Source organism: Erinaceus europaeus, chromosome 9 (assembly GCF_950295315.1).
Source record: "Erinaceus europaeus chromosome 9, mEriEur2.1, whole genome shotgun sequence".
Lineage (NCBI taxonomy): Eukaryota > Metazoa > Chordata > Mammalia > Eulipotyphla > Erinaceidae > Erinaceus > Erinaceus europaeus.
The window spans coordinates 42,711,993-42,736,712 of NC_080170.1; the positions used below are offsets into that span (position 1 = coordinate 42,711,993).

At 36.2% G+C, this 24,720-nt stretch overlaps 1 protein-coding gene across 3 annotated transcripts in view; it reads left to right on the forward strand.

The window, feature by feature from the left end:
• Positions 1-24,720, forward strand: part of RALGPS2 (Ral GEF with PH domain and SH3 binding motif 2) — a 144,951-nt gene that overhangs the window by 53,340 nt on the left and 66,891 nt on the right. For all 3 annotated transcript variants that reach the window (XM_060197741.1, XM_060197743.1, XM_060197742.1), the window contains exons 5-8: positions 3,549-3,632; positions 6,640-6,729; positions 10,963-11,055; positions 15,313-15,439. In XM_060197741.1, coding sequence (XP_060053724.1) covers positions 3,549-3,632; positions 6,640-6,729; positions 10,963-11,055; positions 15,313-15,439 — 394 coding nt within the window. The remainder of the gene's footprint in view (positions 1-3,548; positions 3,633-6,639; positions 6,730-10,962; positions 11,056-15,312; positions 15,440-24,720) is intronic.

Sequence of the window (24,720 nt, forward strand, 5' to 3'; positions counted from 1 at the left end):
TCATAGGGTAGGTGGTCGTCCTGTGCTGTTTGCCTTCCTGCCTGCTCCCAGAATGAGTTCATGAATAGTCTGCCAGGTACATTTTAATGACCACTAGGAAATGGCCTTTAATTTTGTTTGAACATATTTGAAGAGGTGTTGAGTCTTCTGTGATACGTTTTAATTCACCTTTGATAATAGTGGAGGCTTATTTACATAGTGTCCTTGGCTTGAATTAGTCCCGTTCTGAAGTCAGACCATTAAGTGCCATTTGTTTGTATCTCAGTCAGCCTTTTGTGTGTTTGGGAAATGTTTTAGTATAGAATAACTCTTGACCAAGTTGATAAGCTGTTCACATAACAGGATGACTCTGGGGGCAGACTTAGATTGTATCTTCTGTCACTTGGAGGAAGATCCTGAGTTTGACTTTTTTTTTTTTATCTCTCTTTTTTAATTTTATTTTATTTATTTTTTTATTTAAGAAAGGATTAATTAACAAAACCATAGGGTAGGAGAGGTACATTTTTTAAAAAGCTATTTTGCTTTCTTTGGATAGCTCCCTAAAAGAATTGCCAGATCATACGTAGGGAAGGTCCATTTTCTGGTTCTGAGGAATCTCCAGACTCTTCTTCAGAGGCTGGCCCAATTTACATTTCTGGCATAAAGAAAGATAAATAAATTGTACTCATATGACAATAACTGTTGTAAATCATTATTTCCCTAATAACATAATAATACAAATGAAAGGAAAAAAAGTTGTTTCGTTTTCACAGAGAGATTTGGTGGCTGTTGAGGCAGAAGTGTGGGGCAGAGCAGAATTTCTCTAAGTCCAGTTTACACACAGATCCAGTTCAGGGTTTTAGAAGATAATAGTGAATGAGTTCCTGTAGTCTTGGTGCATTTTACTCTCAGTTCAATAGTGGATTTTTATTGCTGTTATTGTTTTTTATTTGAGGGTATTATAGATTCACAAAAAGTTTCAAAAAATAGTAATTATAGGATAATTATAGATTCATTAGAAGTTGCTAAAATATTACAGAGCAGTCTCTTTTACCTTTTCCTCAGTTTTCCTGGAAGTTACATATATGAACAATTGGGCCATGGTTACTATTTGCTAGTTGTCACTCATTTTTCTTCCTTCCATCCTTCCTTCCTTCCTTCCTCCCTTCCTCTCTCCCTTTCTTTCTTTTCTCTCCTCTCTCTTCCTTTTTTTCTTTTCTTCCAACTTGCCTTTTTTTCCTTCCTTTGTTGGGGGATTAATGGTTTCCAGTCCACAGTAAATAAAACAGTAGTTGGTACATGTGTAACATTTCTCATTTTTCCCATAACACTCTAGCCCTTCACCTAAGTCCTCCCCACCTCCAGAGTCCTACGTTGGTGCAATATGCCAAATCCATTTTTCAACTGGAAGTGATCATAATGAGTGTCTTGCCCAATACATTCAGGCACTCAGGCTATTGTTTTCATCTTCCATAGACGTCTCTCTTGGAATCTCTGTTTTCTGATTACTTTCTGTGTATCTACTTTGTGGCTCTTATTTAATCTGTTCACAACTTTGTCCCAGGAGTTGTTTCATTTTAAATTCAGAGATTCCCTCCATTTTCTGTATTGCCTCTTCAGTTTGCTATATTACTTGCCTTCCTTTATCTTCAGTGATCAGTTTGTTTTGATAGAGCACATATTCTACTAGTTCTCTGGAATAGCTGTATAGATGATAGGTCCTCTGAGACTTCCATGTCAGCAATGTCTGTATTTTTCTCTTCAATGTAATTTATATTACTGTTGGATATAGAATTCTAGGATTTTAAAGACACTATTTCAGTTGTCTTTTAACTTAAGTGTTGTTATTGAAATATCTGGTGCCTTCTAACCATTGTGTTAAATTTCTTCCTTCCTTTCTTTCTTTCTTCTCTCTTTCTTTTGCTTTTAAATTTCTGGCAAATCTATAATCTCTTTGTCTGTGCTTTGAAATTTTTTGATGTTGGACCATATGATATGTTAGATGATTTATTTATTTATTTATTTATTTATACTCACTATGGACAATAGTTTTTTTATTTTCCTTGTCTTCTAGTTATTTCAGATGTTGACTTTCATGGATTCTTCTAAGCAACATGTTTTGCTCTATGATTAACTTATTATTTAAAAGGCTTTATCTCAACTGTACTACTCATTGTAAATTTATTTTTATTAAATTTTTATTTCTAAGGGTTCTGTTGTGCTGTCTGAATGTTTTTAATAGCTTTCTGTTTCTTGTCTAATAGGAAAAATATCTTTTTCTTACCTACCTGAGAATAATGAATTATTATATAGCTTTGCCTTTTTTCTTTTCTTAGTTTTCTTCCCTGCCTTGACTTTTGCCTGTGAGGTTTGTTTTTTTCTATAGATTCTAAGCCCCCACTGCCCTTGCAGTTTTTGTTGGTAGTTGCAGTTTTTGTTTTACGAGGCTTCTTAACCTGTTTTGAACCTCTACCCCCTTTTCAGATTAAAGCCTGGAGCTCTTCTAAGTGGAATCTGCTCTGTTAAGATAACCACATCAAAACATAGACTGTTATATAGTAATATATATATTTTTTCTTATTAATATATTAAGATCTAGAGCCAGGTAATGGCGCACCTGATTGAGCACATGTGTTACAATGCACAAGGACCCAGGTTCAAGCCCCCAGTCCCTACCTGCAGAGGAAAAGCTTTGCAAATGGTGAAGTAATGTTGCAGGTGCCTCTGTCTCTCTCCCTCCCTATCTCCCCCTTCCTCTCAATTTCTGGCTGTCTCTATCCAACAAATAAAGATAATACAAAATTAAAAAAAAAAAGATCTGGATATGAGTCTAATAATTGCCCTAATTTCTAAATAGTGATGAATGTCAAGTAGTATTTCTGATGTCTTTACACCAAATGTAATATGGCACAAAAAATATCTGTGTTAGAGAAAAACAGAGAGAGAGAAGGAGAGAAAAAAATATGTATCTGTGTTAGAGACATAGTCACACAAATTGCCAGTCCTACTGTAATCCATAGCCTACAGGTTAATGCAATAATAAATATATAAATGGTAATGAATTTTATTAATAATGAGAAAGAATGATCTTTCAATCAAAGATTAGTTTAAAATTAAATTTTTTTAACTCAAGTTCTTGGTTCCTTTCAACTTTATTGACAGACCCTGTGGGGAAACAAACCCTTTTAATAGAGAGGTTTCTTCTAATATCTGGGGTTAACTGTCACTTTATTGATAAGGGGCTAGAAAACTGTTTAGAGACAGAATGATTGAATGGAACATGATAACTAGTATATTCACTGTGTGAATGTCACTTGAAAAATTTCTTCAGAGAAGATTCCCCAATCTGCCTGTAGAATATGTCTAGTTTTCTACAGTCAAGTAATTTTACCTTCTTATATTTAATAAGAAAATTTGCTTTAAGGATTTGACTCAGTTCTTACAGTAGTAAATATGTCCTTTTCAAATAAAATAGCTCTAAAAAAGGACACCTCTTGTTTTGACATGCTTGATTTAAAAACTGGGTAATTTATTTAATTTGTATTTAATTTTCACTTTGTTTTTTCAAGGAACTTTCAAGTTGTGGATGGAATAAAAAAGAAAAATATAGTTCTGCACCAAATGCAGTTGCCTTCACAAGAAGATTTAATCATGTGAGTTGCATATAGGATTTTGTGTTTAGTTTCTGAAATATCAATATATAATTTTCATCAGGAAATAGTTTGACTTTTATGTCAGTTTAAGGGCATTTCACCCAATATCTCTTTAAATATTTCTTCATGATTTCTATTTCCCTAATTAATTCATTGTGGAAATTTGTTTAAATATGACATGCTTTGCTACTTGTCTCAGCCTTTTCACATCAGTCTTGTTCTGCTCCATTCAGCATGGTTTCCTCAGATCTATATTTAAATTCACTAATTGTCTTCAGATGTGTCACATCTGTTTCACATCATTATGCCTTATACTGGTGCCATTTCTTATTTGTTTATTTCGTAACTTATTTTCAACATTTTGTTTTATAATATTTTTAAATATTTATTTATTTCGTAGTAGAGAGGGAAAGGGACTGAGAACAGAGCATTTCTTATTCTGGCATATGCTATATTAGGGAACTTTCACATGCAAATCCTATGCTCTACCCACTGAGCAACTTCCCCAGTCACTGTTTCATAATTTCGGTTGATATCTGAGAACCTTGGAGTACTCATTCTTGGTTATCTCTGCTGAACCTTATGATCTTGGAAATTACATCTTTAGGACAATGTGCAATAAAGCAGGTCCTCAGTCTCACTTCAGTCAGCATGGGCTAGGATATTTTATTCTCATCAACAGTGTGATAAAATGACGCTGAACAGTACAGTGCTTTTAAAGGACCTGCTGTGAGACTGTTTATTTGCTTTCACCATTTCTGAGGGCTGTCACAAATCTAGGGCTATTTCTCAAGTTAAATGTTTTGGTTGAGGAACATGCATCATTCTCTGTTGTGAAAATATCAACTCCAAATTCTCATAGAGACCTGTTTTTCTTCTTTAACCACACAGAGCCTACGTCAATAGACGATAAACGTGGTATTGCTTCCCTCTGTCAGTAAATTATTTGAGTCTTCCCTTCACCAGTATTGTGGCCCTTTGATGATCCCCCTTAGATAGAGATACAGTATGGAGGGGAGAGACTTGAAGAAATTGCTTACATGGTAAAGTCATCTGATTAACCTATGTTAAGAAGTGTGCTAACAGGGCCAGCAAAATAGCTCACTTGGATAGTGTTTTGCCATGATTTCAACCTAGCCTAGCCCCCACCACATCGAAGGATTAATAACAGGTTACAAGATTGTAGGGTTAAAGAGTATATATAGTTCCACACTGCATGCCCCACATAAGTTCTGCATCTTAACCCTTCTATTGGTAACCACTATAGTTCTTACAAAGTCTTAGACTCTTCCTATCCTATCCTATCCTATCCTATCCTATCCTATCCTATCCTATCCTATCCTATCCTATCCTATCCTATCCTATCCTATCCTATCCTATCCTACCCTACCCTACCCTACCCTACCCTACCCTACCCTACCCTACCCTACCCTACCCTACCCTACCCTACCCTACCCTTCTGCCTTCCTCCCTCCCTCCCCCTTTCTTTCTCTCTCTCTCCCTTTCTTCCTTCCTTCCTTCCTTCCTTTCGTTCTTTCGTTCTTTCTTTCTTTCTTATGTGTCTCCAATCTTTAGATGCCACGTGAGTGAAACCATCTGGTAGCTGTCTTTCATCTCTTTACTTACTTCACTCCAGTTCCATAGCTTTAGTATTATTTCCTTCCTTTTGTTGTCCTTGTTTTATTATTCAGTTATTGTTGTTGTTATTGATGTCATTGTTGGATAGGACAGAGAGAAATGGAAAGAGGAGGGGAAGACAGAGAGGGGGAGAGAAAGATAGATACCTGCAGACCTGCTTCACCACCTGTGAAGAGATTCCCTTGCAGGTGGGGAGCCGGGGGCTCGAACTGAGATCCTTACGCCCTTGCACTTTGCGTCACCTGTGCTTAACCAACTGTGCTACTGCCTGACTCCCTCACCATAGCTTCTTTAGCCAGTCATCTGTTAATGGGAATTTAGGCTGCTTCCACTCTTTAGTTTTGTGAATAATGAAGCTATAAATATAGGGTTGCATATGTTCTTTTGAGTAAGTGTTTGTATGTCATTTGGATAAATGCTAAGAGTGTGATCTTGCTGGATTATAAGGTAACTCCGTTTTTATTTGTTTAAGGATCTTCCATATAGTCTTCCAAAAGGGCTGCACCAGTTTGCATTCTCACCAACAGTGGAATAGAGTCCTTTTTCCTCCATAACCTAACTAGCACCTATCATTTCCTGTTCTGTTTATGTAAGCAGTTCTCACAGGTGTGAGGTGAAATCCCAGTAGGTTTTATTGTTGTTGTTGTTCTTTTTTTTTTTTATTTAATTGGAGAGGGGAGGGGTAAGATGGAGAGGGAGAGAGAAACCTGCAGACCAGCTTCACCACTCATGAAGCTTACCTTTTGTAGGTGAGAAATAGGAGCTTGAGCCTGGGTCATTGTGCCTGGTAACATAAACTTGACTGGGTATGCCACTGCCTGGCCACCTCAGTATACTTTTGATTTGCATTTCTCTAATCATAAGTGGAGTATTTCTTCATGTGGGTGGACCATGTGTATGAATATAATTATTTTTATTTTTTTAATATGCACATAAGATTTTAATTGTTCTGAAATGTCAATTTTATCATTTTTATTGGGGGGTAATGATTTTCAGTGCAGTTGTTGAGAAATTACAGTGTTCCTTCTTTTTTAGTTGTGTTTAAAAAAATGTAATTTCTAGGGGCATGTGCATGACCTACATTCTATCCCAGCCCCTACTTCATTGAAGGACATTTGGTGCTATGGTCTGTCACTTTTTCCTTGAGCCTCTCTCTCTCTCATATTCTCTCTCTCTCTCTCTCTCTCATATTCTCTCTCATATATATATATCTGAAAACACACATAATACTGGTTTTATCTTGATAGATGAGTCAGGAAAAGAGAAAACATGGCAACAATTTTGAACAATTACACGTTTTTCATTAAGTAATTCTTATAGTTTATTTGATCATAACAAAGAATGATTTTTTTTTTATCTTTCTTTGCAGGTAAGCTTTTGGGTTGTTAGAGAGATTCTTCATGCTCAGACATTAAAAATTAGAGCAGAAGTTTTAAGCCACTATATTAAAACTGCTAAGGTAAGAAAAACATGAGTTTTTACTTTTGAATTCAGGCATTCAGAAATGTTTATATGTTAGTATTTGCCCTTGACACCCTCCTTAAAATTTATTGTCAGTGGAAAATAAAGTCTATTGATTAATGTAAATGATTCTTTAAATCAGATGCCTGTTACCCCTCCTTTTCCTTTATGCCTTCCATTTTCTTCCTCTTCCTTTTCTAAACCCCGCCCCACAGCTGAATTATAGGATTTATTTGACTGAATAGGTAGTCAAAGGTTATATTGTTGTGAAATGTAATACTTATAAAATAGTAGATTTTCTGCAGATGACAGAGAATGCCTTATAGAAATTAAGTATGAGAATATAGACCAGATAGGTTTTGTTGTTTTTTTTCTTTTGTGGTGTCATGGCCTTATGCATGTGCAATTTCACTGCTTCCAGACCAATTTTTCATTCTTTCTATTAAAATAGAGAGCAGGAGAGACAACTTAGTTCTGGAGCTTCCCCTAGTGCTGTGGCACTTCTATGTAGTCCTGGAACTCAAACCTGAACCATTTACATAGCAAGGCAGGCGCCTAGCCAGGTGAGTTAGTTCCTGACTCTAGCTCCTTACTTTTGATATAGATTATTCAGTCAATCATGTGGAGAATAAGATTTATTTATTTATTTATTTATTATTGCCTCCAGGGTTATCACTGGGGCTTGGCACCTGCACTATGAGTCCCCACTGCTCCTAGAGGCTATTTTTTTCCCTTTTTGTTGCCCTTGTTGTTTATCATCATTGTTGTTTATTATTGTTATTACTGCTGTCATTGTTGTTGGATAGGACAAAGAGAAATCAAGAGAAGAGGGGAAGACAGAGAGGGGAAAAAAAGATAGACTCCTGCAGACTTGCTTCACCACTTGTGAAGTGACCCCTCCCCTGCAGGTGGGGAGCTGGGGACTCAAACCAGGATCCTTACACCGGTCCTTGTTCTTCATGCTAAGTATGCTTAACCTGCTGTGCTACCTACCACCCAGCCCCCAAGACTTTATTTTTTAAAAAGAATGTTAACCATATATGTTAAGTATTATTTTGTGTGTGGAACACAGATAATAAATGCAACAGAAAATTGGAATATAGATTTAAAGAATTGTCAGAATTTACAATAGAGTTGGAACATTGCCTTGCATAGGAAGACACCTGAGTTTGTAAAAACCTATAACAGGTTGAAAATATTTTTATTGTCTCCCACTTGTATTTTCATAGAAAATACTATTTTTATTTTAGAAACAGCTCCTTTATTAATATTTCATGATCTGCCAGGTACTAATTGCTTGAAAAACAGCAGTGAAGCAAAGTCCTACCCTCTACAGCTTACATTATAGTGGGGAAGAGGAAGATGTAAATAATCTTCATTAAAATGTGTCATAATTGTAGCCTCATTACTGTTTTAAGAAATAGTTTGTGGTCCAGGAGATGGCAGAGTAGATAAAGCATTGTACTCTCAAGCATGAGGTCCTGAGTTCAATCCCCAGTAGCACATGTACCAGAGTGATGTCTGGTTCTTTCTGTCTCCTCCTGTCTTTCTCATTAATAAATAAATAAAATCTTAAAAAACAAACAAAAAGTTTACCTTACCAGTGGAAAAAAAGAATAAAATGAGAATATGTATTTATACTGTAAAGTATTGTGATTGTCAGTCATATAGTGAAATAATAACTTTTATCAAAACTAAAGTTTTTCAACATTGTCCTTGAAACAATGTATACTAACATTCTTTGGCACTAGGTGGCAGAGCTAGCCTACTAAAACTGATATTTTTGCAGAAAAGTAAATTTTTTGAAACATTCTTTATGATATGTTGAATAAGTATTGGCTTCTAACTAAAAGAAATTAAATTTCTCCATGATTAGTGACTTGCAATATTATTTTCTGATGCTATTGTTAGTTTTTTTGTTTTGTTTTGTTTACTTTATTTGTATCTTACACTAAAAACCACCAAACTTTGGCCATCAAGCCTGTCACTAGCTTCTTTTATCAATAGTAATCATTTAATCCCAGTGTAGGCTCAGCCTTTTGTGTTATCTTGGTAATGCCATGTTCATTCCAAACCATAAATTCTTTTTTTTTTTAAAGATCTTATTTATATATTTATTTATGAGAAACAGAGGAGGAGAGAGAAAGAACCAGACACTCCAGCACATGTGCTGCTGGGAAGTGAATTCAGGACTTTTATGCATTAAAGTCCAAAGCTTTATCACTGCACTACCTCCCAGACCACCATAAATTCATAAATTATTTTTTATTTTTTAATCTCTGTCCTCAATCCTTCTGACTTCTATGGTGTGTGTGTGTGTGTGTGTGTCTAAAGAACTATATATAGGGATTTGGAGGAAGTACTGCTGGCAAGCCTGAAATCTGTAGGTAGGGCTGGTAGGAATTGGGGCTGCAGTCTTGAACTGACCTCTCCTGAATCTTATTTTTACTCTAAAGGCATTTCAGCTAATAAACTTCTGCCTGGTATATTATTGAATGTAACTCCTTTAATTAAGGTCAGCTTACTGTAAATTTTAGCCTCACCTGTAAAATCTCTTCATAGCAACACTTTATTCATATTTGGTCAAATAACTGGGCTTTGTAGCCTAGCCAGTTTGACATACGTGATGTAGACACAAAAGAATTTTTATTCCATACCATATATATTTAAGGTATCAAAAGAATGATAATATGATAGGATACCCAACGCACCTGCTGCCCACTCTGAAGTAATTCTTCTTCTTCTCCTCCTCCTCCTTTTATTGATTTAATAGTGATAGACAAGACAGTAGGATAAGAGGGGTACAGTTCCCACCACTGGAGTTCCATATCCCATCCCCTCCAGTGGAAGCTTTCCTATTCTTTATACCATGCAGAAGGTGGGAGGCCTGGTTTCTGTAATTGCTTCTCCTCTGGACATGGATGTTGGCAGGTCGATCCATACCCCCAGCCTGTTTCTGTCTTTCCCTAGTGGAGTAGGGCTCTGGAGAGGTGGGGTTCCTGGACACATTGGTGAGGTCGTCTCCATAGGGAAGTCAGGTTGGTGTCATGGTAGCATCTACAACTTGGTGGCTGATAAGCATTAAGGTATAAAGCAAAACAAATTGTTTAGTAATCAGTAATCTAAAGGTAAGAATAGAACAGATGAGATTTGGGGTCTCCATTTTGGAAAAAACTAGGAAGTCTGTTTTAGGTATATTTCAAGGGGACCGTGATTTTATTAATTTTTGCCTGAGCCTGACAGCTAACATGCAGGTGGGCTAAAGGTATTGTATGGGGAGATGGTGTCAGAGTTGGGCATAGGACTAAAAAGCTGCATCAGGGAAGGAGGGTAGTTCCCAAATATGGTAGAAGTATATAAATACTGTTAACTGTAAACCCCATCAGTCTGATCTGAGGCCCATATTTATCACAGGAGCCTGTGTAATCTCTACATCCCTATAGGTCTGAGCTCACATTCTGTAGTAATAGTTAGGGACATTTTAGGCAGCACTCATTTCAGGACCCATCTTCCTTGAGTGGTAGAGTATGTTGACCCAGACTCCTTTCAGAGCCACTCTGAAGTTCTGTTTGCCTATTCATATGCAGTCTCATCTTCCTGCTTAAAAAAAAAAAAAAGAAAAAGCACTCCTGTGAATTTTACACTTGCTTTTTCATTGATAATTTCACTGTATCTATACCCCTGAATAATGTTTTGTTCTGTGTTTTTAAATTTTTGCTTATGATGAATCATTCTATAATTTAATTTTGTATCACTTGTTTTATAGAGATACTCAATAAAAGACCAGGTCAAGGTCCTTGACACACATCCTATCTTGAAACTTGAATTTTTAGACAGAGACAATAATTTTCACTATAAGGAAGGAAACTGCATACTAGAAAGGTATATGCTTGATCATACCCAGTAAGTTTGATAAAGAGTCGTAGCTTTTTTTTTTCCCCTAAGAGTCATCCCTTTGGTTGTTTTAATAATACGTTACCCAGCTGGAGGAATATTTGTTTTCCAGAGGTTAAGGGTATTGCCAAGTAAGAATGGGGGAGTTCTGTTGGCCCACATCAATTTGCTATTAGCATAGCAATTACTCTTAAGACAGCTCTCTCCAACAGTGAATCTAGTAAAGACTAGAACAGTACCGAATACCTAGATGGTACTTACTGTTACTCAGTCTATTTTCTTGTAATTCATGCTATTTATTTTTTACCTCTTCCCCCCCCCCTTTCCAAATCTTCAGAAACTATATGAACTGAACAATCTTCATGCGCTTATGGCAGTGGTTTCTGGCTTACAAAGTGCCCCAATTTTTAGGTTGACTAAAACATGGGCGGTGAGTAATCTTCTTTAGTTAATGAAATGTTTAACTTCCTGTTGAAAGAACAGTGTATCATTTATTTGGCATTTCTTAGTAAAGTTAATAATATGATAATAGAAAAGTATTTTAATTTTGTACCTTGCTTACTGAAAGTTACTTAGCAGGTAATTTGGAGGTAAATTGCAACTTAGTGCTTTGTTTCGGCTCTTTAGGAAATAATTTGCAGAGTCTTTTTACTCTTTGACATTGTAACATTGCATAGTCACAAGAATGCATAACTGTAAAAAGTCATATTTGGTCATTTAATGATTATGCTTTGGGGCTGGGGGTAGAGAGCATAATGGTTATGCAGAGACTTTCATGCCTGAGGCTCTGATGTCCCGGGTTCAATTCCCTGCACCACCATAAGCCAGAGCTGAGCAGTGCTCTTTTGTTCCTCTCTGTATCTTTCTCTCTCTCTCTCCCCATATCTCTCAAAAAGAAAATATTTTTAAAAAGACTATGTCCTGGAGCTCCACTTCCCCAGAGACCCACCCTACTAGGGAAAGAGAGAGGCAGACTGGGAGTATGGACCAACCAGTCAACGTCTATGTTCAACCGGGAAGCAATTACAGAAGCCAGACCTTCCATCTTCTGCAACCCACAATGACCCTGGGTCCATGCCCCCAGAGGGATAGAGAATGGGAAAGCTATCAGGGGAGGGGATGGGATATGGAGATTGGGTGGTGGGAATTGTGTGGAGTTGTACCCCTTCTACCCTATGGTTTTGTTAATTTATCCTTTCTTAAATTAAAAATAAATTTAAAAAATTAAATTAAAAAAAAGACTATGCATTGAAAAAGTACTGAGGAATATCTAAATTTTTAGTCTCTGAAACAGTTTACTAACTTTGATTTTTATTGTATAGTATTCCATAAATTCTTAGCTTTTTTATTATAAATAATGAAGAATGTAGTTGAAATGGAATTATGCATTGTTGCTATACATTCTAATATGTTAGCCACATTTGGCCACTACTTTAACAAGTTTGCAGTATGAATTTTGACTTTTGTATATTTATGTGTTTTCCTGTTTGAATTATGTGATGGTCTCAATATGTCTAGGTGTTTTTTAATTTATGTAAACAATATCTTAGGTGTAGTTATATTTAACCATATTAATACTTTTTTAATGTTAGAGTGATTTAAATTTTGTAGTAAATTAGTGTGTACTTAAGTTCATCTGACAAAGACATGATTGGCTACAGAAAACTTCTTTTTAATTACTAAAGTTAGTCTAGTGTTGCTTTCTCATTTTATAATTTTTGAAGAGACATGTTTCTAGTGAAAACCAAGGTAGAATTCTATATTAGAAAAACATTAGCATTGAAAAGCTTGCCATGCTCTTAACATTATATTTATGTCTTAGAAACACCTGTGTGAAGGGTTTTTTTATTAAATTTTTTTCAACTAATGGTAACCATGTTCATTTAAAAGTTGAATTTCATTGAGGAATGGAAATGATCATAAATTTAGTAATGAAATCCATCTTTGAAGTTTAAGGAGAAAGAGTTCTATTTTAATTTATAACCTGGTTTTGAAATGAGATACCTCATTAATTTTCATTTTGCTTTAAGTTATTTTCATTGTCTTCTACATGTATTTCCATGGAAAATAATTTTTTAATTTAGTAAGAGCTCCTTTATTAGTATTCCACAGTGTACTAGGCTTGACATATAACAGTGAGTGACATAGGCAAAATCCCATCTTCAGCAGCTTACTTTCTAGTGGGAAAAAATAAAATGTAAGTAAATAAATGAGAGCTGGGTAGAGAACCTTTTATATGCACATCTGGAAGAAGAGGATTCCAGGCAAAGGGGATGAACATTATAGAGAAAGCCCAGGCAATTTTAGAGGATTGCAGAGTGGACATTGTTAACAGTGGAGTAAGGGAGGGAAGGAGAGTTCAGAGGGATGATAACAAATAATGAAAACCACTTACTGATAACTCAGGAAATAGAGAATTGTGGGGTGAGGGCTTTATTTTCCACATACCCAGTTTGAGCTGGCTGATAAATACCCATGTGGGAATTATAATGTCAGGCTGAGGGATACAGTTTAAGGAATAGTTTTGGCTAGATATTTCTTTTTGTTTATTATTGCTCTCAGTCTTCCACTTCCACAACAGAACAAATAACAATATTTAAAACATAAAGTTGGGACAGAGAAGATAGCATAGTGATTAATACAAAAGACTTTCATACCTAAGGCTCCAGTGTTCCAGGTTCAATCCCTGGTACCTCCATAAACCAGAGCTAAATAGTGCTCTGGTAAAAATATATATTTACATATTAGCAGCTAGTTAGTAGTTCACACAAGTTGCCATGCTTGAGGACTCAGCTTCACACCCCCAGCGCCCACCTGCACCTCTGCTTTATGAGCAGTAGAGCAGTGGTACAGATGTCTCTCCTTCACTTTCTCTCTGTCTTCTTCTGTCTGTCTTTCACTCTATCAAAAAATAAAAAAAGGAAAAAGAGAAGAAAGAAAACAACTCCACATGGAGAGCAGTAGTGTTGTGCAGGCGCTGAGCCTCCGCAATAAGGCTGGTGGCAAAAAATTTTTTAAATAATAACAAAACATGAGGTTGGTTGACATTGTCCAGGATATGAGCACTGATAAAAAGACCTGGAACCCTCTAAGATTTAGAGATTGGAAACGTGAAAGGAATTGACTAGAGAAATCTCTGGAGAAAGTGTTTCAAGAAAAAGTAATCTGTTTTATCATATGCTATTAAAAAGTTGAAGGAAGCTAAAGCATTCGGTCCCTTGGCAAGGGTAGCCTGAGTATGGTGGTAGGCTAGAAGACTGACAGCAGGGCAGGGGTAGATAGCATAATGGTTACGCAAACAGACTGTCATGCCTGAGGCTTCGAAGTCCCAGATTCAGGCCCTGAACCATCGTAAACCAGAGCTGATGAGTGCTCTGGTGAAAAAAAAAAAAAAAAGACTGACAGCAAGAGAAAGAGAAATGCATTTGAAGAATTGCTGCAGAGAAATCTGGTTATGGCTACAAAGGAATGGGAAACCATAGTCTCACATTTGTATTGTATTACTTAGTTTATTTTTGTTTTGTTTTGTTTTTGGAGATGAGATCCATGACTTTTTTTGTCCACTGGGGTCAGTGATGTAGAATGGAGAAAATGTTAAGAGAACAAGATTACTCCAGTGATACCCTGATTAAGCAAGAGGGAACCCAAGTCAGTACTCTAGAGAGCAGGAATAGTCTATCCAATTTAATAGGAGAGTAAGGAGTTCTATTTGGTTACAGCAGCAAGAAGTCTGGTCCAGTGAGGAACCTGTCACAGATAGAAAGTGAAATAAGAACAGTGCAAACGTAGTTTGATCACTGAGTTGTAAACCTTGATGCTTGTCAATTGCTTAAATGATTCCAAGTGACCAATGAGGAACAATCACTCATTTTTGAGTCTTAGTCTCTTTATCACTATATCACCTTAGTCTCTTCATCACTATATCAGCCCTTCTGTTTAACTTCATAGTATTAGAAGAAAATTAGAACACAAGTTTTTATGATATACAGACAGATTTTGTTGATTCATCATGAAGTAGTAATTCTTTTTATGTAAAAAAGGCTTTTTTGTGTGAGTTTTTATAATGCTTAAAAGGCTATCTTTTTGGACCTTTAAATTTGTATTATTTGGGTGATTGACTTTTATTTCTCATATCTATTTTTTTCAAAAGGCATGCACAAACCTACCCATCACATCTCTTAAATTACTACATTATTCATCTATAAAAGATAAAATATCAAAGAAGAAAAGTCTTAGTAAAATTCCACAACATAGGAAGACACAGTTACTTTTAGGAGTAGCTATGGTTCAAATCATCAAGAAAAGTTCTTAAGTTGTGAAATATACTATTTCCTAATGATTATATCAAAGTGACTTATCTTTGAGAAATCAAGATACCGTGTATTAAATGTGAAGGCATTTGAGCTGAATATGAATGCATAATTATTTTAACTTAGAGAATGATCAAAAACTACGTAACCAATTGTAAAGTTGAACTATAATTACTATTTAGTAAGTTTAAATTTTATTTATATACACAGGATGCTGTATTTCATAAATGATGGGTTTGGGTTATCTTAATAGACATGTCTTATTTTTACTTATATTTACAAAGTATAATTAAAGGTGGTCTTAACTTTGGAATTAAAATTTAGCATAATTAATAAAATGAGATTTGGAAATAACTTGGAATTTTGTTTGTTTTTAGTTATTAAGTCGAAAAGACAAAACTACTTTTGAAAAATTAGAATATGTAATGAGTAAAGAAGATAACTACAAAAGACTCAGAGACTATATAAGTAGCTTAAAGATGACACCCTGCATTCCCTACTTAGGTGAGTAATGTCCCTGTGTACATTATGACTAGTGCTGACTCTGCTCTAATCTGTAAGTTATATACAATGCAAGATATTTCAAAAGTATGTGTATCCTATCCTAAAAGACTGCTGCTGTCTCAGAAGGTGGCACAGTGAATGGATGAAGCTTTGGACTCTTAATCATGAGGTCCCAAGTTCAGTTTTTTGGCATAGCATGTAAAAGAGTGATGCTCTGCTTCTCTCCCAACTCCCCCTCAAATAACAAATAAATCTATTTTAAAAATACTACTGCAAGGAGGGGTGGGTGGGGCGTGGTGCACTGGGTTAAGTGCACATAGTACCAAATGCAAGGATCCAGATTCAAGTCTCTGACTCCCCACCTGCAGGGGGCTCGCTTCACGAGTGGTGAAGCAGATCTGCAGGTGTGTGTCTCTCTCCCTATCTTCCCTCCCCTCTCAGTTTCTCTCTGTCCTATCTGATCAATTAAAAAAAAAAAATAGGGAGTCGGGCTGTAGTACAACGGGTTAAGCGCAGGTGGCGCAAAGCACAAGGACCGGCATAAGGATCCCGGTTCGAGCCCTGGCTCCCCACCTGCAGGGGAGTCGCTTCACAGGCGGTGAAGCAGGTCTGCAGGTGTCTATCTTTCTCTCCTCCTCTCTGTCTTCCCCATCTCTCTCCATTTCTCTCTGGCCTATCCAACAATGACAACAATAATAACTACAACAATAAAACAACAAGGGCAACAAAGAGAATAAATAAATAAAATAAAAATTAAAAAAAGAATACCATGTAATTTGCCCATAAATAAATAAATAAATAAATAAATAAATAAATAAATAAAAGGAAGGAAGAAAGAAAGAAAGAGAGGAAGAAAAAAATGGCCACCAGGAGTAGTGGATTCTAGTGCTAGCACCAAGCCCCGGTAATAACCCTGGAGGCAAAAAAAAAAAAAATTACTGTAAGAAGGTTAAGTCGATGTGGTCCAGGAACTGGGACTCTCAAGCAAGCATGAGGTCCCAAGTTCAATCCCCAGCCACACATGTGCCTGAGGCATATCTGGTTCTATCTGTCTTTCTCATCAACAGATAAAGAATGTTAAGTTGATAAAAAATATATATTTTTATATTGTTAGTTCTTAGTCCTTAAGGTTTTCAGAGACGGTAATTTTTGTTCTTATAGATGAACCATATGTTAGAACAATACATTTTAGCTGCATTAGTAATGCTGTTAAAAGACTGAAACAGCAATTTGTTCTGAGGTTTAAAGCTGAACATATTTAGCACAAACTGAAGAAAATAATCCAGATTTATTGAATTTTCAACATCATGAGTTCTTATTTTATGTAACTAGCAAGTATTTTAGGATGAATGGTGAAAAATGATCTTGACAAATACTGTTATTTTCTTGGATAAAATGAGTTGTTTAGCTGTGGAAATGTAACTTAGTGCTAGACATGCAAGTCTGATTTATATACCATTTGATTAGGAACTTATCTTTATGGTGTATTTTACAGTGTTTATAAATTCCAAGGAGTATTTGAACAGTAACATTATAAGATTATTTTCAGCAAAATGTGAATAACGCATTGTTAGATGTTTGGAAGGCAGTCTCAAATAACCCCTTTCAAAATGTTTATGTAAAGTTGAATACAGGAAACACTCTTAAATGATATATGTCTGTGGCATATATTAAAGTTGGTTGATCCTTTTTAAAGACAGGATTTACTTTCTTACTTTCTTTTGTTGAGCATGCTGTTCTCTCCCTGTTGACTCAGATTTTTTTTTTTAATTTACTTATTTTAAAACGGAGATGTTAACAAAACCATAGGATAGGAGGAGTACAACTCCACACAATTCCCACCACCAGATCTCCATATCCCATCCCCTCCCTTGATAGCTTTCCCATTCTCTATCCCTCTGGGAGTATGGACCCAAGGTCATTGTGGGATGCAGAAGGTGGAAGGTCTGGCTTCTATAATTGCTTTCCTGTTGAACATGGGCGTTGGCTGGTCAATCCATACTCCCAGTCTGCCTCTCTCTTTCCATAGTAGGGTGGGTCTTTGGAGAAGCAGAGCTCCAGGACACATTGGTGGGGTTGTCTGTCCAGGGAAGTCTGGTCGGCATCATGCTGGCATCTGGAACCTGGTGGCTGAAAAGAGAGTTAACATACAAAGCCAAACAAATTGTTGAACAATTATGGACCTCAAGGCTGGAATAGTGCACATGAAGTGTTTGGGGGTACTCACTACAGACTATTGTGTACTTTTGCTTTCAGGTATATATTTTGCCCTAGTTTATGGATACGTGTGATACCAGGGGACCTGGTCTATATCTAGGTTTTGGGACTTTGTTAGGAAGTGAACTGCCTGGAATGGAATTAGAGAATACTATGAAAGGAAAGGTCTCACCCGAGTAACGAAGCTGAAAGGTTGTCATTCCACACCTAAAGTCTCTGGACACAGTCTGCAGTGAAGCATGCTGAGGTGGCACTCGTTGCATTGATTAGGTTGTGATCGGCAGATGCAGTATTATTTGATATGAATTGAGAGAAGCATGCAGGAAAGTGAGGTTCCAGGACTAGGGGAAATATATGCTCTATAGTGGAAATGTGAGGTTCCTGCTGTCTTAGGGTTCAAGAAGACAATAGATAGTTATTGTTATCATCACATTATTTGGGTTATTATTTGGTAATTGGGTTAACTTTGAAAAATCCCTTTGTTAGGATTTGCTGTATAATACCCAACATCTTGTATATAGCTATGCCACCGGTTGGGTTGCCTCTGTTCTCCCTGGTCTAGGCTTTTGAGAGAGTCTGCATATCAAAGACTCAGCCTATGTATTAAAAAGACTTAGTCTGTGCTTTAAAAAGTTTGAGACATACACTCAATTTTCCCCTCTCATATTAATTAAATAGTGATTTATATGACTACAGTTTAATAGGAGTGTACATAAACACCATTCCCACCACCAAAAGACTATGTGTCCCATCCCACCCACCCCCACCCCCAGTCCGCTGCTCCAGGAAGCCAAATGTTCACCTGCACCCTCACCACAGGGTTTTTACTTTGGTGCCCTATAGATTTAGTCAAATCCTGCTTTTAGTTTCCCTTTCTGTTCTTCTTTCTCAACTTCGACTCAGAGAAATTTTTAAAAATAAAATCACTGACTTCCTAGTTAAAATATTTAGTAAATATTCTCAAACTTCATTTTAGTTTTGTGAGGTTGGTACCAGTTTTTCTCTTGAAATTCTAGGCCTAACTTCTACATTACTAACTTCTGTTACTCCTTTTTCTTTTATACTCATTCTTCTCAGGACTCAAGTCTACTTCTTTCCTTACTGTATTATTCTATATTCGTTTGCTCAAATTCACTGTCCCCCCTCATATGTTATATATTGCCTCATGTCTCCAAGATCTACACCAGATTTTTATATTGTTACTACTTAGTCCTGTGCCTAGTAACATGTTAGTTGCTCACATGCTGATTGAATGAAGTAGATAACTAATTCAGCCCATTCAGAAGCAAATTCTTCTACTATCCCCTTATTCCAAACAACAATATCATCACCCAGTTGAATCTACTAGTAATCATATTCAGTGTAACCTGAACTACACAACTAAACTATAGATTTCCCCCCCTAGTTTCTTCTCTGCTTCTTATATTCTACAATGACATGAGATATGTGTTTGGCCAGGAGGTGGCACAATGGATAAAATGTTGAGCCCTAAGGCTGAAGTCCTGAATTTAGTCCATTGCAGTGGGCCAGGCTGATGCTCTGGTTCTCTTTAACAAGTAAAATAATTGATAAGAGAGAAAGGAGGGAGAGAGAAATGGGTACATACTTGTTTTATCTAGGCATTAGAAACCCAAAAATAGTAAAGAAGTTAGTAGAGATCATACAACTTAGCATTTGCATAATTTTATGTAGTGATAGTCTTCATACAGTTATTGATCACTCTACTTATTTGTGAAAAAAGTACCGGAGATTGTGAGATGGTTGTGGACCAGTTGACTCAAACATTTGGTAGACTTGGGAAGGAAAATAGAGCATCAGAGAAGGTATTAATGACTATTTAGTTCTCAGCATGAAAATCTTCCCTTTGAGAATTGTACTCTATCAAAACGTGCACTTAAAAAAATAAGTGAAACATTTTCAATTTATACAACTTTCTGACTGCTTGATTTATTTACATTAGACAGCTTTTTTTTTTCATTCTTTATCTTTGATACGGAAGTACTTTGAAGAATGACTGTATAGTGCTAATTTATATCCTGTTCATAGTTACTTTTTTCATAGTTTGTCCCAGTTAAAGTAAATTAGAATAGTAGTTTTTAAATTAGCTTGCCTTGATTTCAGAATGCTTTCCCACTCGCGTACACTCATGTTTTCCCACTAAGTACCAGCTCAGTTGTGCAGACTGTCAGCATTTACAATGTGCTTTACATTTGATAGAACAATACCTGTCAGAGATCTTGGAAAGAGAATTCACATTATGCAAATTAATACCTTCTATTTATCCCTCTTTAAGTATACAGAATTTCCTTAATGCTCATCTTTGTTATTATGTCTACTAAAGTTCCCATAGAAGGAATATACCAACCAGAAGATTCTATAGGGCAGGTAACAAAAGTAAAGATTGATTATCTTTATCAGTGTGAGATGTGACCTCTGAGAGTTAGAATCAAAACTGTTCATTCTTTGTGAAACTTTAAGGAGATGTGGACAGTATTTTAATATTATCTATTTAATTTGTAATTCTGTATCCATTAAATTATAAGAAATAGATGTGTTTTCTTTGCTTTTAACTCAGTGTTCCTTGAAAAAAAAAAATCTCTTCTGCTGCTTGCATTCAAAGTTAAAATCAGCCTGGACAATAGAGTGAAACATTCTTAGAATAAGAATACAGCTTTTCTGGAAAGGAATAGCTTGGCAAATCGCAAGGAAAAAATTGTTTTATATGAGAATTACTGCTTTGAATCTGAAAATCATTAGTGGCCCTCATTTGTTCTTGTCACTGGAGAATAGTCTTACGAGATTGATTGAAGAATTTGGCATGGGAAGTTTTGCTGGAGAGAGAAAAATATATCATTGTGCAAAAATAATTTTGTTGTATGAAATATGAATATTCTTTCATGTGCATTTTCTGGGCTTGTTTCTGCTTTATTAATGTAAGTTCAGGAAGATCATTAGTTCAGTCAGCTTTTGGTGTTTTTTGGAGGAAAAGGCGTATTTTTTAAACTGAAAATCACAACGTGTTGTAATACTGCCCCCCCCACACACATACTTTTATTATTTTGAGAGGAGAGACATCATAGCATTGCTCCACCACCTACGGAGCTCTCCCAGTGCCGTTCATGGTGTTGTCTATTGCTGGGATTCATACCTTGAGCTTCATGCATAGCCAGGTGTGTGCTCTCCCAGGTAAATTATCTTCCAGCTTCAGTGTTGTAGATCTAGTTATTGATTTCTACTGAGGAAAAAAGCAGAATGTTATGGGTTTTGAAATCTCTGCTGCACTTCTAGGCCTTGAATACAGTGGTATGATATACCTACTGGGCCTACCTTGAGTACACTGATATATCTACATATGACTCCTCATTTTTTTAAAAGATTTTATTTATTAACGAGAAAGTAGGAGAAAGGGAAAGAACCAGACATCACTCTGGTACATGTGCTGCCGAGGATAGAACTCAGGACCTCACACTTGAGAGTCCATTGCCTTATGCACTGTGCCACCTCCTGGACCACTGACTCCTCATTCTTGAAGAGAAAACCTTCCTCCCACTTAAATTTTAATTAAATTGATGAGTTTCATAATTGAAAAGTTGTCCTTTGTTCTCCTCCATGTTTCCAGTCTCTGAAAAGCCTTAATATTTCTTTATGATATTTTAATGAATCAGCCCTTTAAAAATGCATATGTAAATTTACATACAAGAAATATTCTATGTGTACTTGGCATATATTAAATAATTTGGTTTGATTTTATGTAGAAACAGAATTAACTTTCTTTTTGTTCAGCATGGTAATCCCTCCCTCTCTGCGCACAGGAATTTTCCTAGTAAATTTGCCCCTTAAAAGGATTGACTTTGTTCTTTCCTTCATGGAAGTTAACATTTCCTAATACCGCAAGCAGATGTAGGTGGCATTTTGCATGCGTTATGGAAGAGGAGTCTATATTATTAGTAGTCATTCTCTTTCAGTCACTTTTTGCCTATATTTAAATGTTGAATACTGTTATCTCTGTTCAGTATGATTCTTCTGAAGTTTTTTGCAACTTAGAGAATTAAGATATTTACCTTCTGGGTGGGGGTAAAATAGCATAATGGTAAATGGCATAATGGTTATGCAGAGACTCTTAATACCTGGGGCTCCAGAATCCCAGGTTCAATCCCCCCAAACCACCATAAGCCAGAGCTGAGCAGTGCTCAGGTAAAAAACAAAAACAAAACCAACCAAACAAACAAACAAAAAAACCTTCTCTTTGGTAACATCTTACCTAATTAAATATACTTAAAAGGTTCTGGTATTGATATAAAAAGTGTGTAGTGATGAAAAACCCATTTTAATGTATTTTGAGGTTTAGTATTTCATTTTTTGTAGATTATATACGACACCATGAATTACTTTACCTTGTCCTTTTTGTTTGATTATATAATGTATTTTAAAACAGCAGTAAAGCGTGTTCAGTCGTTTTCTTTTGGATCCTGGAACTGAGCTCTGACCAGATGGCGTTAGCCCTGGTGTTTTTTAAATCCAAAATTACATCCTCATTTTCCATTACCTCATTTATATTCTTTTTTACTCTCATTCTTTTTGATATATTTAAAATTCCTCCAACATTCTCTAACAGTTTACTTTCTGAAGTTTACTTTGGACCACTCAAAGAATTCAGATATAAAAGAGCTGGGAAACAGGAGTGCTTAATTTCTTCTCTGTGTTCATGGTTTTTTCTTTAAGAGCCAGGCCTTAAAAAAAAAAAAATAGAGTGACCATAAGATAGCTCACCTGGTAGACTGCACACTTGTGTGCAAGGACCTAGGCATCATAATGAGAGCACCTGCACAGAAGTTTCATGAGTGTTGGAGTGTTGTTGATTATCTTTAAGATAATCAGATTCTTATAGTTTCAGCATTTTTGCCAATGGAATTTCCAACTGTTGCTGTTCTGTAATTTTTTAGCAAACGTAACAGAAGATAGCAGTATGTTTTTGCATGATTTGTTTATTCAACCCTTAATCCTATACCCCCCACACTATATGTTTAACAGCTTTAAAAGCTATGTTGGGAGTTGGGCTGTAGAGCAGCGGGTTAAGCGCAGGTGGTGCAAAGCGCAAGGACCGGCATAAGGATCCCAGTTCGAGCCCCGTCTCCCCACCTGCAGGGGAGTCGCTTCACAAGCGGTAAAGCAGGTCTGCAGGTGTCTTATCTTTCTCTCCTCTTCTCTGTCTTTCCCTCCTCTCTCCATTTCTCTCTGTCCTATCCAACAATGACAACAATAATAACTACAACAAAAAACAACAAGGACAACAAAAGGGAATAAATTTTTTAAAAAGCCTATATTATTTTTCCTACTTTACATATATAGAAACTGAGACAAAGATGATTAAATTGACTTGCTACAAATATGTTACAGTGACTTCATTTATGGTTCAAAGAAAGTGCTATGGAATTCAGTTAATCTTTTGGGAACTTGTATTTAGATTAAAATTTTTAGTTCATTCTTCAGTCAGCCTTTATGAGACCCTGATGAAATTGAGCTCATTGTTAGATGACTTGGGCAGGCCAGCAATCACTGACATTGTAAGTGTAGGCATTCTTTTCTCACCTGGTTGTCTTTAACAGACATTGAAATGAAAAATTAAAAACTTACTCTTGGTATAATAGTCTATAACTATATATGCTATAACTATATATGCTTAATTATATATGTAATTACATATGTATATAAAAGTCATGTTACATTAGTACAGATTTACAAATAATTTAAAACATTACATGGTTGCAGTTTTAACAAGCTTATTATATCACTACCAGTTAGTCCAAAGAAATGCACTGTTATATGACTTGTAAAGCCAAGTGAAAATTTTATGCTAGTACTCAACCAGACTTGGAACCAGAGAAAGTTTATTTGTAGCTATTTATTAGATTTCAAGGTAGTACTTATTAGCGTTACCTAGAATATTAAGTTTTAAGAAACTGCTTCAATGAAGTCAGATTTGTAGGTCTCCCATTGAGTACAAAACAGAATTTAAATCATTTATAGGATAGGCTTAGTTTCATGTAATAAGAATTCCCCTGTAAACCAGCTCCAAGGTTATAGCTCAATCTATTGAATATAAAATAGCCATGTCTTCATTCAGTAGCTAGCTGCTATACCTTAGCTACCACACAAGTGACTTTATAAGTTCTTTACTTAATGAAATTGTTAAAATGGATATTCTTGCTTTAATATATTTTTTACTTTCTTAAAGTTCAGTCTTTTGGGAGTCGGGCAGTAGTGCAGCGGGTTAAGGGAAGGTGGAGCAAAGCGTAAGGACTGGCGTAAGGATCCCGGTTCAAGCCCCCAGCTCCCCACCTGCAGGGGAGTCGCTTCACATGCGGTGAAGCAGGTCTGCAGGTCAATAATGAAAAAAAAAATTAAAATTAAAAAATTCAGTCTTTTAACTCTCTGCCATACAACTTACATAACCCTTTTAATTATGAAGATGAAGAACTTAAATCGATGTCATTTTATCCCTAAACATGTGAACAATGTTCACAATAAGCATATTTATCAGCTATTTTATGTAAAGCACCATGATAATTATTGGACAGAGTATATAGATGAATAGTAATGGTCTGGTAGCTAAAATCTGTAAGCCCTTCCTTTTGTAAGGTGCTATTCTAAGTGTTTCACCACACAAAGTACCCCCTTTGAATTTCAGATAGCCACATGAATGAGTTACAGTGACCCCCATGCTATAGGTAAGAAAATGGAGGTGTAGGGCCAGGCAGTAGCTTAGCAGGTTAAGTGCACATGGCACAAAGCCCAAGGACTATGGTATGGTAAGGATCCCAGTTCAAGTTCCCGGCTCCCCACCTTCAGGGAAGTCGCTTTGCAAGCGGTGAAGCAGGTCTGCAAGTGTCTGTCTTTCTCTTCTCCCTCTCTGTCTTTTATATCTCTCAATTTCTCTCTGTCCTGTCCAACAACAATAGCAACAGTAACAATAACAACAAGGGCTACATAATGGAAAAAATTGCCTTCAGGAGCAGTGGATTCGTAGTGCAGACATCGAGGCCCAATGATAACCGTGGCAGTGA